The 15,126-nt window shown below is 38.7% G+C and overlaps 1 protein-coding gene across 3 annotated transcripts in view; it reads right to left on the bottom strand.

The window, feature by feature from the left end:
* Positions 1–15,126, bottom strand: part of ADCY8 (adenylate cyclase 8) — a 279,438-nt gene that overhangs the window by 177,342 nt on the left and 86,970 nt on the right. For all 3 annotated transcript variants that reach the window (XM_075825719.1, XM_075825721.1, XM_075825720.1), the window contains one exon: positions 3,800–3,949. In XM_075825719.1, coding sequence (XP_075681834.1) covers positions 3,800–3,949 — 150 coding nt within the window. The remainder of the gene's footprint in view (positions 1–3,799; positions 3,950–15,126) is intronic.

Genomic DNA, 15,126 nt, shown 5'->3' with positions numbered 1-15,126 from the left:
AGTTATATTCTTGTATATAGGAGCAGTATTATAGTAGTTATATTCTTGTACATAGGGGGCATTATTATAGTAGTTATATTCTTGTATATAGGGGCAGTATTATAGTAGTTATATTCTTGTACATAGGGGGCAGTATTATAGTAGTTATATTCTTGTATATAGGGGCAGTATTATTGTAGTTATATTCTTGTACATAGTAGCAGTATTATAGTAGTTATAGTCTTGTATATAGGGGCAGTAATATAGTAGTTATATTCTTGTATATAGGGGGCAATATTATAGTAGTTATATTCTTGTATATAGGGGGCAGTATTATAGTAGTTATAGTCTTGTATATAGGGGCAGTAATATAGTAGTTATATTCTTGTATATAGGGGGCAATATTATAGTAGTTATATTCTTGTATATAGGAGGCAGTATTATAGTAGTTATATTCTTGTATATAGGAGCAGTATTATAGTAGTTATATTATTGTATATAGGGGTCAGTATTATATTAGTTCTATTCTTGTATATAGAGGGGCAGTATTATAGTAGTTATATTCTTGTATATAGGGGGCATTATTATAGTAGTTATATTCTTTTACATAGGGGGCATTATTATAGTAGTTATATTCTTGTATATAGGGGCAGTATTATAGTAGTTATATTCTTGTACATAGGGGGCAGTATAAGGCTGGGTTCACACGACCTATTTTCAGGCGTAAACGAGGCGTATTATGCCTCGTTTTATGTCTGAAAATAGGGCTACAATATGTCGGCAAACATCTGCCCATTCATTTGAATGGGTTTGCCGACGTACTGTGCAGACAACCTGTCATTTGCGCATCGTCGTTTGACAGCTGTCAAACGACGACGCGTAAAAATATAGCCTCGTCAAAAGAAGTGCAGGACACTTCTTTCAGACGTAATTTAAGCCGTTCTTCATTGAACTCAATGAAGAGCAGCTCAAAATTTACGGCTGTCAGAGAAGCCTCGCAAAATGCGAGGAGGAGCATTTACGACTGAAACGAGGCAGCTGTTTTCTCCTGAAAACAGTCTGTCTTTTCAGACGTAAATGCCTGCTATCGTGTGCACATACCCTTATAGTAGTTATATTCTTGTATATAGGGGGCATTATTATAGTAGTTATATTATTGTATATAGGGGGCATTATTATAGTAGTTATATTCTTGTACATAGGAGACAGTATTATAGCAGTTATATTCTTGTATATAGGGGGCAGTATTATAGTAGTTATATTCTTGTACATAGGAGGCAGTATTATAGTAGTTATATTCTTGTATATAGGGGCAGTAGTATAGTAGTTATATTCTTGTGCATAGAGGGCAGTATTATAGTAGTTATATTCTTGTATATAGGGAGCAGTATTATAGTAGTTATATTCCTGTATATAGGAGCAGTATTATAGTAGTTATATTCTTGTATATAGGGGCAGTATTATAGTAGTTATATTCTTGTATATAGGGGGCAGTATTATAGTAGTTATATTCTTGTATATAGAGGCAGTATTATAGTAGTTATATTCTTGTATATAGGAGCAGTATTATAGTAGTTATATTCTTGTATATAGGAGCAGTATTATAGTAGTTATATTCTTGTATATAGGGGCAGTATTATAGTAGTTATATTCTTGTATATAGGGGTAGTATTATAGTAGTTATATTCTTGTATATATGGGGCAGTATTATAGTAGTTATATTCTTGTACATAGGGGCAGTATTATAGTAGTTATATTCTTGTATATAGGGGCAGTATTATAGTAGTTATATTCTTGTACATAGTAGCAATATTATAGTAGTTATAGTCTTGTATATAGGGGCAGTAATATAGTAGTTATATTCTTGTATATAGGGGCAGTATTATAGTAGTTCTATTCTTGTATATAGGGGACAGTATTATAGTAGTTATATCCTTGTATATAGGAGCAGTATTATAGTAGTTATATTCTTGTATATAGGGGGTCCGTATTATAGTAGTTATATTCTTGTATATAGGGGCAGTATTATAGTAGTTATATTTTTGTACATAGGAGGCAGTATTATAGTAGTTATATTCTTGTATATAGGGGCAGTATTATAGTATTTATATTCTTGTATATAGGGGGCAGTATTATAGTAGTTATATTCTTGTATATAGGAGCAGTATTATAGTAGTTATATTCTTGTATATAGGAGGCAGTATTATAGTAGTTATATTCTTGTATATAGGAGGCAGTATTATAGTAGTTATATTCTTGTATATAGGAGGCAGTATTATAGTAGTTATATTCTTGTATATAGGGGGCAGTATTATAGTAGTTATATTCTTGTATATAGGTGGCAGTATTATAGTAGTTATATTCTTGTATATAGGGGGCAGTATTATAGTAGTTATATTCTTGTATATAGGGGGCAGTATTATAGTAGTTATATTCTTGTATATAGGGAGCAGTATTATAGTAGTTCTATTCTTGTATATAGGGGGCAGTATTATAGTAGTTCTATTCTTGTATATAGGGGGCAGTATTATAGTAGTTATATTCTTGTATATAGGGGACAGTATTATAGTAGTTATATCCTTGTATATAGGAGCAGTATTATAGTAGTTATATTCTTGTATATAGGGGGTCAGTATTATAGTAGTTATATTCTTGTATATAGGGGCAGTATTATAGTAGTTATATTTTTGTACATAGGAGCAGTATTATAGTAGTTATATTCTTGTTTATAGTGGGCATTTTTAGGCTGGATTTACACGAGCGTGTGCGTTTTGCGCGCGCAAAAAACACTGCGTTTTGCGCGCACAAAAGCTCCAAAAAATCTCCGTGTGTCATCAGCATATGATGTGTGGCTGCGTGATTTTCGCACAGCCGCCATCATTATGACACTCTGTTTGTATGTTTGTAGAACGTGGTGCTTTTCTGTTTTCATTCATAGTTTTTACTGCTGTTGCGCGAATCACACGCGTCACACGGAAGTGCTTCCGAGTGCTGCGCCTTATTTTCACGCACCCATTGACTTTAATGGGTGAGTGATGCGCAAAAATGCACAAATATAGGACATGTCGTCAATTTTACGCAGCTGACAGACGCTGCGTGAAAATTACGGACTGTCTGAACGGCCCCATTGACTAACATAGGTCCGTGCGACGCGTGTGAAAATCACGCGAGTCGCACGGACGTATTATACTTTCGTCTGAATAAGCCCTTATAGTAGTAATATTCTTGTACGTTGAGGGCAGTACTAAAATAATTCTTTTTATTAAGGTCAACAATTTAATGTGCATAAAAAATCACTACCACTTTCTATAGCCAGAAATGTATGCGGAGCTATTCTAAGTTTTCTTTTGAAATCCTTTTTAGCATCTTTTATATTTATTTATTTATATATATTACATTTATTGGCAGGGGGTGACAATAAGCAAAGAATAAATCCCCATATAGGGCTTGAAGAATATGAAATCTGTGCTTCATCTTGAGGCATAATGGGAATGATATTCAGAATAAAAACAAACATAAAATGAATTTATATCTAAAACCAAGTTTTACATCTTTGTACTATAAACGTGGGAACTTGTACTGCATCTTTGATTCTAATATCAGTTGTGACTGATTCACTGTATGACGGAATTATTTTTGTGAGTACATTTATTATACGATATAAACTGAAATGTATATTTTTCCCTATAGTTCCAGCCCTGTCTTCGCATGGAGCGTGTGAAAGAATACCAAAATTATACACAATGGATTCCCATATTATCACAGCCTTATTTCTATCCAGCATTAGGAAGGAGGCTTTGAAAGCAGCCGAGATGATTACCTGTCTCTGGTTTTCCGTCTCAAGTCTCAGCCTGGCTTCCACACATCTTCTGGTTTCCAAGAAGGCTTGTCGCTGAGCCCGATCTGACAGGTAGCTAATGAAGATTCCTGCAGTGTTCATACACATAAACAACACAGCTTGTGCCACGATCTGCAAGAGAAAATAGAATTTCAAAAATTTCAAAAATAAAATGCTAAAGATCAATGGTAAAGTTGAATTTGAGCAAAAGTCATAAAAAAAAAACCACCTCTGGATTTAAAAAATGCCCAAAAAATGCAACATAGCAAAATACATGGTATATTGACTTATTTATATTTTTCTATTGACTATGAGCAAACATTTGGTTATAGAAAAATAAATAAAAAATAAACAGCCAGAACGCCACTAGGACTGAGTGACTCAGCGCTTATTATTATTATACATTTTTATTAATATTATTATTATTTATTATATAACTATTAACACCACAGAGCGAATCACAGTTTTCTTATTGTAGTTATGTATTTTCCATTATCACTAGAGTCTCCCCTTGAGGGCTCAAATCCAGATATTTCCATTTTCCATACTGGACCTGGCATTATTTTCACCTAAATAATCATTGGGTTGACAGAAGAACTTATTCTATTAGGTTGTATTTATATCAGTAGTGTTTCTTCATAATCCCAGCAGAATCGCAGCAAAACCACAGCCGTTTTTACGGTTTTGTCGTAATTACAAACCTGCGCAAAAACTGTGACAAAAAAAACAACTAATTTAAATACACTCCTAAAGTGCTTGTCCTATTTCAGGTCAAATCCTACAGTAATAAAAATACTACACTTATCATATGAAGATTTCTGTTCCCTATTATACAAGTGAATCTTCACCTTTTAGCGTCATATTGTTTTGGGGTCCAAAATTCTGCCTGGATTAATTCTATATTATATCCTTATAGCGGTCAGAGCTACCTTTTTTTATTTTAGATCCAGAGCTCTGAATATCCTGCTAAGTCATAGAGTTAAATTATAAAATTCTGTCTGCCTTCAGTCACCACTTGGGGGAGCCAAAGAGCTTACTGCATACTGCCTATACGTTGTATTGAACAATAAAAAAGTATGCAGTAAACTTATAAACTAGTGGTGTGCAAGAGAATAATCTACCAGGGATCAACATGGGCACTCCACTGGCATATATTACCTGCGAATTTCTCTCTCTCCTTTCATTCATACCTATATTTTTTTTAAAAAACAAGACAAGGATACAAAAGACAAAGGAAAAAACAAGTATGCATAGATCTGTGATTTTGTAGCCAGTGAGCCATGCCTGGATATTGTTCTCGGCTAGAGAAAGGCTCCTGATGGGCTAATGATGGATGACACATCCCTTCCCCGCCATGTGTAGTTGTAAATGGTTCATTTAAGATCAATTGGCAGCCATCCATTGTTATTGTGCCCTTTTTTGCCCTCAATTCCTCTAAACTTGCACCTCTGCATGAAACAGAGAATTTTCATTTCTCACCCTCTGTTTGTCTGCGGCTTTCTCTCCTTTAATTCATTAGTTTATTTGCATCTCACGCTCCCCCTCCCCCACTTTATCTGATTTAATTAAAACTGCAATGCAAAAAGGACTTTGCATTTAAATTATTGAATGACATTTTTCAAAAACAATTCAGGAAAAAAAAAATTGTCGTATTGGTAAAAATAATATTTTGTAAGCAGCTCATTCATAATATGAAATGTATTCTGTATATGAATGAAATATTCTAACAGTACTTGGTATTAATAGCTTGTAATATAGAAATGCAGTAAAAATTAATGTAATACGCCCTCAATAGGACCTGACGGGTACCGGATTATAAAATTTTATGAATTTTTGGAAAGTCATAGAAGCGTATCTAAAACTCACAAAAAAATGGTAGAGAACCTTCCGGAAAAAATAAATAAATTGCTTCCTTTCTGCTTCTGGTCCTAAAGGGGTTATCTCAAAAGAATTAAAGCCGCCACGGCTGATCGCCATGGGTTCGGCTCCCAGCACCCCCAGAAAACAGCTGATTGTGCTGAGGGAAGCCTTCTCTGGCCAAAAATTTAGCCTGCAGCGGCCACTACAGGAGAAAAGTAGTATAACATGGTGGTCATTCTGCGTATCTCCATTCTGGCTTATACAGTGGGGTCCCAAGCAAGGACCCCCCTTCTATGACATCTACAGTGAAGGAAATAAGTATTTGATCCCTTGCTGATTTTGTAAGTTTGCCCACTGTCAAAGACATGAACAGTCTAGAATTTTTAGGCTAGGTTAATTTTACCAGTGAGAGATAGATTATATTTAAAAAAAACTGAAAATCACATTGTCAAAATTATATATATTTATTTGCATTGTGCACAGAGAAATAAGTATTTGATCCCTTTGGCAAACAAGACTTAATACTTGGTGGAAAAACCCTTGTTGGCAAGCACAGCTTTCAGACATTTTTTGTAGTTGATGATGAGGTTTGCACACATGTTAGATGGAATTTTGGCCCACTCCTCTTTGCAGATCATCTGTAAATCATTAAGATTTCGAGGCTGTCGCTTGGCAACTCGGATCTTCAGCTCCATCCATATGTTTTCGATGGGATTAAGGTCTGGAGACTGGCTAGGCCACTCCATGACCTTAATGTGCTTCTTTTTGAGCCACTCCTTTGTTGCCTTGGCTGTATGTTTCGGGGTATTGTTGTGCTGGAAGACCTAGCCACGAGCCATTTTTAATGTCCTGGTGGAGGGAAGGAGGTTGTCACTCAGGATTTGACGGTACATGGCTCCATCCATTCTCCCATTGATACTGTGAAGTAGTCCTGTGCCCTTAGCAGAGAAACACCCCCAAAACATAATGTTTCCACCTCCATGCTTGACAGTGGGGACGGTGTTCTTTGGGTCATAGGCAGCATTTCTCTTCCTCCAAACACGGCGAGTTGAGTTAATGCCAAAGAGCTCAATTTTAGTCTCATCTGACCACAGCACCTTCTTCCAATCACTCTTAGAATCATCCAGATGTTCATTTTCAAACTTCAGACGGGCCTGTACATGTGCCTTCTTGAGCAGGGGGACCTTGCGGGCACTGCAGGATTTTAATCCATTATGGCGTAATGTGTTACCAATGGTTTTATTGGTGCCTGTGGTCCCAGCTGCCTTGAGATCATTAACAAGTTCCCCCCGTGTAGTTTTCGGCTGAGCTCTCACCTTCCTCAGGATCAAGGATACCCCACGAGGTGAGATTTTGCATGGAGCTCCAGATCGATGTCGATTGACAGTCATTTTGTATGTCTTCCATTTTCTTACTAATGCACCAACAGTTGTCTCCTTCTCACCCAGCGTCTTACTTATGGTTTTGTAGCCCATTCCAGCCTTGTGCAGGTCTATGATCTTGTCCCTGACATCCTTAGAAAGCTCTTTGGTCTTGCCCATGTTGTAGAGGTTAGAGTCAGACTGATTCATTGAGTCTGTGGACAGGAGTCTTTTATACAGGTGACCATGTAAGAGCTGTCTATAATGCAGGCACCAAGTTGATTTGGAGCGTGTAACTGGTCTGGAGGAGGCTGAACTCTTAATAATTGGTAGGGGGTCAAATACTTATTTCTCTGTGCACAATGCAAATAAATATATATAATTTTGACAATGTGATTTTCTGTTTTTTTTTTTATATAATCTATCTCTCACTGGTAAAATTAACCTAGCCTAAAAATTCTAGACTGTTCATGTCTGACAGTGGGCAAACTTACAAAATCAGCAAGGGATCAAATACTTATTTCCTTCACTGTATATGACTTAATAGGTCACATGGACAAGGGTTGTCTTTGACCAGTGCTGGTAGAGTAAGTTGCGGGTACAGAAGATTAAGTAGATCTAGGCTGTTTTGAGGTCGTTCCCTAATAAAGCGGGGACCGAGTTTAACATTTTGTGGTATGAAATATGGACCGAGAGTTTTCCAGCTAATACTAATGAACAACTGATATTCTACTTGTATACGTTTGCAAATCATTATTGTTTCATTATAAAATAAAACAACTTCGCAAGTAGTCCTAATGTTTTGTGTATACAGCTCCTATGCAGATATATGTGTCTCCATAGTTAAAGATTACAAACAAACCGTGTGTTCTAATGAAGCAGTTATGTTATACTTCACTTCCTCTGTCCTCTCATCTACTGTCTGTAGGTTATTAAGAAGAGAGGACAGAGGGAGCAGAGTAACATAAGACTGCAGATCAGACTACACAGGATTTCTTTGTAGTCTGTAACCATGGAGAGACAGAGATCTGCATAGGAGCTGTATGCACCAATCGGTAGGAAATTTGTAATCAGGACTATTTGTAAAGTTGCTTCAATTGTTATTTTGGATGCATCGGAACAATAAAAAATAGTTTATTGCAAAAATCGACATACCCTTTAAAGAAGAATTTACATTTGTTTATTTCATTTACTGTTCTCCTTTCGACCTGTTGATTTTTTTTATGCATTTTTCATGAACATGAAAATATTAGAGATAAAAAGAAGACCACAAAGTATTTATGGGAGATATTATTGTGACTCACTGGCTACATTATCATCAACCAAGGTAAAAACATCATAGGTAGATAAAATGGAAAGGATGAGGATTAAATGACGCGATAGATAAGGTTGTAGGATCTGTTCTCCAATCTACAGCTCAGGATTATACTTAATTTCATAATTGATTAAAATTCTATTATATTTATTCCTAAAAGACACCAAAGATTCCAGCCATATATGCCGCATAGCTTACTGATAATAATCATGGTTTATTATCAATCAAAACAATATTCATCTTAATATTCAAATCCTGATTTTATCCATCATTTCACAATTCCAAGCATCATATTAATCTCTTAAATGGGAGAAGCCTTGAGCTTTGCTCATCCTAAACTTTTTGGATGATAAATACAATTCCAGAACAACAGTAAAGACTGACACAAAAGCGGAGCAGTAGAAGAGAAAGTGAAGGGAAGGCCATTCATGATTTAGCCATTAGTGGCTGTGAGTTGTCATCTAGGGCAATAAATGGTTGTCAGTCACCAACTGTTAACTGTAATGGAGACCGACCAATACAGCTCATATAAGAAGAAGATTCAGATATACTTAAAATTATGACAAAGCATCAGATTATACACAGTGCTCCCATGTGGAATATGTGGGCCCCATATAGTAAAAAATGTTTGGCCCTTTGAACTTTTTTTTCCCTCCTCCACTTGTACCCTACTGTGTACATTTGATTGGCACATGGATTAAGGAAGAGTAGCTATGTAATATGTGGGCCCCTTGGACAGTTACAAAGTACAATCTTTTTAAAAATGAATCTCATGCCCATAGAGAGAGTGGTCACAGCTGAGGTTGGTTGTATCTCCTTTCCTCATGGGTGGTCCTTTAAGCTGTACACACACCCCCTCTTCCCAAACACTGGAATGTCACAAAATAAGGGAGAAGGGGATCAAGTTGACATTATCACCATCACATCATCCAAGTCTCCAACAAGCAAAGGGGAAAGATTAAACATGTCAAGGACCATCATAGTGCCCACCCCCATAAACAGGGCTATCAGAGTGCTCCACTTTGATAGTGCCTATAGGGTCCCACATTAACAGTGCCATCAGCGTACCCCACATAACCAGTACAATTAGGGACCTCCACATAAACCGTGCCATTCGACGCCCCACATAAACGGTGGCATTAGAGACCCACATTAAAAAGCCCCCATTAGCAGTACAGTACCATTAGATAGTCTCACATTAGAGTGCCATGAGAGAGACCCTCATTATCAGTGCCATTAGAGAGCCCCTCATAAACAGTGCCATCAGTGTGTCCTCAATAAGTACCAGAGAGCTTCAAATTAACACACGTGAACAGTGTCATCAGTGCTCCTTGATAAAAACTGCTCCTTGATAAAAAGTAGTATTAAAGCGACCATAATTCTGTCATTAGATAGCCCCTCACAAACAGTGCCATTAGAGTGACCCCATAAGCAGTGCCATATTAGAGCATCCTATTATCAGTGCCATTAAAGGGCCCTAAATTTACAGTGCCTTCAGAGTGACCCCCAAAAATGCTGCGATCAGAGTATTTCCTATAAACAAGAGTGCTCCTTATAAACAGTCATCAGAGTGTTTTCTTTAAACAGTGTCAGAAGAGTACCCCTATATACAATGCCATCAGAGTGCTCCCTATAAACAGTGCCATCAGAGTGTTCCCTATAAACAGTGCCTTCAGAGTGCTCCCTATAAACAGTGCCACAAGAGTAATTCCTATAAACCGTGCCAACAGAGTGCTCTCTATAAACAGTGCTATCAGACTGCTCCCTATAAACAGTGCCATCAGAGTGCTCCTTAAACAGTGTCATCAGAGTGCTTTACATATACCATGCCATCAGAGTGCTCCCTGTAAACCGTGCCATCAGAGTCCTTTACATAAACAGTGCCATCACAGTGCTCCCTACAAACAGTGCCACCAGAATCCTTTACATAAACCGTGCAATCCGAGTCCTTTACATAAACAGTGCCATCAGAGTGCTCTCTATAAACAGTACCACCAGAATCCTATACATAAACCTCGCCACCCGAGTCCTTTTAAATAAACAGTGCTATCAGAGTGCTCCTATAAACAGTGCTAGCTCTCTTTAAACATTGTCAGCAAAGTACCCCTATATACAATGTCATCAGAGTGCTCCCTATAAACAGTACCATCAGAGTGCTCCCTATAAACAGTGCCTTCAGAGTGCTCCCTATAAAAAGTGCCATAAGAGTAATTCCTATAAACCGTGCCAACAGAGTGCTCCCTAAACAGTGCCATCAGAGTGCTTTACATATACCATGCCATCAGAGTGCTCCCTGTAAACCGTGCCATCAGAGTCCTTTACATAAACAATGCCATCAGAGTGCTCCCTACAAACAGTGCCACCAGAATCCTTTGCATAAACCGTGGAATCCGAGTCCTCTACATAAACAGTGCCATCAGAGTGCTCTCTATAAACAGTGCCATCAGAGTGCTCTCTATAAACAGTACCACCAGAATCCTTTACATAAACCTTGCCATCAGAGTGCTTTCTATAAACAGTGCCATCAGAGTGATCCCTATAAACAGTGCCATCAGAGTGCTCCCTATAAACAGTGCCATCAGAGTGCTTTACTTAAACAGTGTCATATTAGTACTCTCTAGAAACAGTGCCATTTGAGTGCTCCGTATAAACAATGCCATCAGAGTTCTCTCTTTAAGCAGTGCCATCAGATAGATTTCTATAAACAGTGGCATCACAGTACTCTCTATAAACAGTGCCATCAGAGTGATCCCTATAAACAGTGCCATCAGAGTGCTCCCTATAAACAGTGACAACAGAGTGCTTTACTTAAACAGTGTCATCTTAGTGCTCTCTATAAACAGTGCCATTTGAGTGCTCTGTATAAACAATGTAATCAGAGTGTTCTATTTAAACAGTGCCATCAGATTGATTCCTATAAACAGTGGCATCACAGTACTCCCTATAAACAGTGCCATTAGAGTGCTCCCTATAAATGGTGCCATCAGAATGCTCCCTATAAACAGTGTCATCAGAATGTTCCCTATAAACAGTGCCATGAGAGTGCTCCCTATAAAAGTGTCATCAGAGTGCTCTCTTTAAACATTTTCAGCAGAGTACCCCTATATGCAATGCCATCCGAGTGCTTTACATAAACAGTACCATCAGAGAGCTCCCTATAAACAGTGCCTTCAGAGTGCTCCCTATAAACAGTGCTTTCAGAGTGCTCCCTATAAACAGTGCCATAAGAGTAATTCCTATAAACCGTGCCAACAGAGTGCTCTCTATAAACAGTGCTATCAGACTGCTCCCTATAAAAAGTGCCATCAGAGTGCTCCCTAAACACAGTGCCATCAGAGTGCTTTACATATACAATGCCATCAGAGTGCTCCCTATAAACCGTGGCATCACAGCACTCCCTATAAACAGTGCCATCAGAGTGTTCCCTATAAAAACTGCCATTAGAGTGCTCCCTATTAGCAGTGCCATCAGAGTGTTCCCTATAACAGTGCCATGAGAGTGCTCCTTAAACAGTGTCATCAGAGTGCTTTACATATACCATGCCATCAGAGTGCTCCCTGTAAACCGTGCCATCAGAGTCCTTTACATAAACAATGCCATCACAGTGCTCCCTACAAACAGTGCCACCAGAATCCTTTACATAAACCGTGCAATCCGAGTCCTTTACATAAACAGTGCCATCAGAGTGCTCTCTATAAACAGTACCACCAGAATCCTATACATAAACCTCGCCACCCGAGTCCTTTTAAATAAACAGTGCTATCAGAGTGCTCCTATAAACAGTGCTATCAGAGTGCTCCTATAAACAGTGCTATCAGAGTGCTCCCTATAAACAGTGCCATCAGAGTGATTCCTATAAACAGTGACAACAGAGTGCTTTCTATAAACAGTGCCATCAGAGTGCTTTACTTAAACAGTGTCATCTTAGTGCTCCCTATAAACAGTGCCATCAGAGTGCTCCCTATAAACAGTGCCATGAGAGTGCTCCCTATAAAAGTGTCATCAGAGTGCTCTCTTTAAACATTGTCAGCAAAGTACCCCTATATACAATGTCATCAGAGTGCTCCCTATAAACAGTACCATCAGAGTGCTCCCTATAAACAGTGCCTTCAGAGTGCTCCCTATAAAAAGTGCCATAAGAGTAATTCCTATAAACCGTGCCAACAGAGTGCTCCCTAAACAGTGCCATCAGAGTGCTTTACATATACCATGCCATCAGAGTGCTCCCTGTAAACCGTGCCATCAGAGTCCTTTACATAAACAATGCCATCAGAGTGCTCCCTACAAACAGTGCCACCAGAATCCTTTGCATAAACCGTGGAATCCGAGTCCTCTACATAAACAGTGCCATCAGAGTGCTCTCTATAAACAGTGCCATCAGAGTGCTCTCTATAAACAGTACCACCAGAATCCTTTACATAAACCTTGCCATCCGAGTCCTTTACATAAACAGTGCCATCAGAGTGCTTTCTATAAACAGTGCCATCAGAGTGATCCCTATAAACAGTGCCATCAGAGTGCTCCCTATAAACAGTGCCATCAGAGTGCTTTACTTAAACAGTGTAATATTAGTACTCTCTAGAAACAGTGCCATTTGAGTGCTCCGTATAAACAATGCCATCAGAGTTCTCTCTTTAAGCAGTGCCATCAGATAGATTTCTATAAACAGTGGCATCACAGTACTCTCTATAAACAGTGCCATCAGAGTGATCCCTATAAACAGTGCCATCAGAGTGCTCCCTATAAACAGTGACAACAGAGTGCTTTACTTAAACAGTGTCATCTTAGTGCTCTCTATAAACAGTGCCATTTGAGTGCTCTGTATAAACAATGTAATCAGAGTGTTCTATTTAAACAGTGCCATCAGATTGATTCCTATAAACAGTGGCATCACAGTACTCCCTATAAACAGTGCCATCAGAATGCTCCCTATAAACAGTGTCATCAGAATGTTCCCTATAAACAGTGCCATGAGAGTGCTCCCTATAAAAGTGTCATCAGAGTGCTCTCTTTAAACATTTTCAGCAGAGTACCCCTATATACAATGCCATCCGAGTGCTTTACATAAACAGTACCATCAGAGAGCTCCCTATAAACAGTGCCTTCAGAGTGCTCCCTATAAACAGTGCTTTCAGAGTGCTCCCTATAAACAGTGCCATAAGAGTAATTCCTATAAACCGTGCCAACAGAGTGCTCTCTATAAACAGTGCTATCAGACTGCTCCCTATAAAAAGTGCCATCAGAGTGCTCCCTAAACACAGTGCCATCAGAGTGCTTTACATATACAATGCCATCAGAGTGCTCCCTATAAACCGTGGCATCACAGCACTCCCTATAAACAGTGCCATCAGAGTGTTCCCTATAAAAACTGCCATTAGAGTGCTCCCTATTAGCAGTGCCATCAGAGTGTTCCCTATAACAGTGCCATGAGAGTGCTCCCTATAAAAGTGACATCAGATTGCTCTGTTTAAACATTGTCAGCAGAGTACCCCTATATACAATTCCATCAGAGTGCTCCCTATAAACAGTTCCATCAGAGTGCTTTACATAAACAGTACCATCAGATTGCTCCCTATAAACAGTGCCTTCAGAGTGCTCCCTATAAGCACTGCCATAAGAGTAATTCCTATAAACCGAGCCAATCAGAGTGCTCTCTATAAATAGTGCTATCAGACTGCTCCCTATAAAAAGTGCCATCAGAGTGCTCCCTAAACACAGTGCCATCAGAGTGCTTTACATATACAATGCCATCAGAGTGTTCCCTAAAACAATGCCACCAGAATCCTTTACATAAATAGTGCCATCAGAGTGCTCTATTTAAACAGTGTCATCTTAGTGCTCTCTCTAACAGTGCCATCAGAGTGCTCTGTATAAACAATGCCATAAGAGTGCTCTCTATAAACAGTGCCATCTGAGCGATTCCTATAATAGTGGCATAACAGTACTCCCTATAAACAGTGCCATCAGAGTGCTCTCTTTAAACATTGTCAGCAGAGTACCCCTATATACAATGCTATCAGAGTGCTTTACATAAACAGTACCATCAGAGTGCTCCCTATATACAGTGCCTTCAGAGTGCTCCCTATAAACAGTGCCATAAGAGTAATTCCTATAAACCATGCCAACAGAGTGCTCTCTATAAACAGTGCTATCAGACTGCTCCCTATAAAAAGTGCCATCAGAGTGCTCCCTAAACACAGTGCCATCAGAGTGCTTTACATATACAATGCCATCAGAGTGCTCCCTATAAACCGTGGCATCACAGCACTCCCTATAAACAGTGCCATCAGAGTGCTCCCTATAAAAACTGCCATTAGAGTGCTCCCTATTAGCAGTCCCATCAGAGTGTTCCCTATAACAGTGCCATGAGAGTGCTCCCTATAAAAGTGACATCAGAGTGCTCTGTTTAAACATTGCCAGCAGAGTACCCCTATATACAATTCCATCAGAGTGCTCCCTATAAACAGTGCCTTCAGAGTGCTCCCTATAAGCACTGCCATAAGAGTAATTCCTATAAACCGAGCCAATCCGAGTGCTCTCTATAAATAGTGCTATCAGACTGCTCCCTATAAAAAGTGCCATCAGAGTGCTCCCTAAACACAGTGCCATCAGAGTGCTTTACATATACAATGCCATCAGAGTGCTCCCTAAAACAATTCCACCAGAATCCTTTACATAAACGTGCCATTCGAATCCTTTACATAAACAGTGCCATCAGAGTGCTCTATTTAAACAGTGTCATCTTAGTGCTCTCTATAACAGTGCCATCAGAG

Source organism: Rhinoderma darwinii, chromosome 5 (genome assembly GCF_050947455.1).
Source record: "Rhinoderma darwinii isolate aRhiDar2 chromosome 5, aRhiDar2.hap1, whole genome shotgun sequence".
Taxonomy (NCBI): Eukaryota; Metazoa; Chordata; class Amphibia; order Anura; family Rhinodermatidae; genus Rhinoderma; species Rhinoderma darwinii.
The sequence above is the reverse complement of the archived record's forward strand: the minus strand, read 5'-3'. Positions and strand labels throughout refer to the sequence as shown.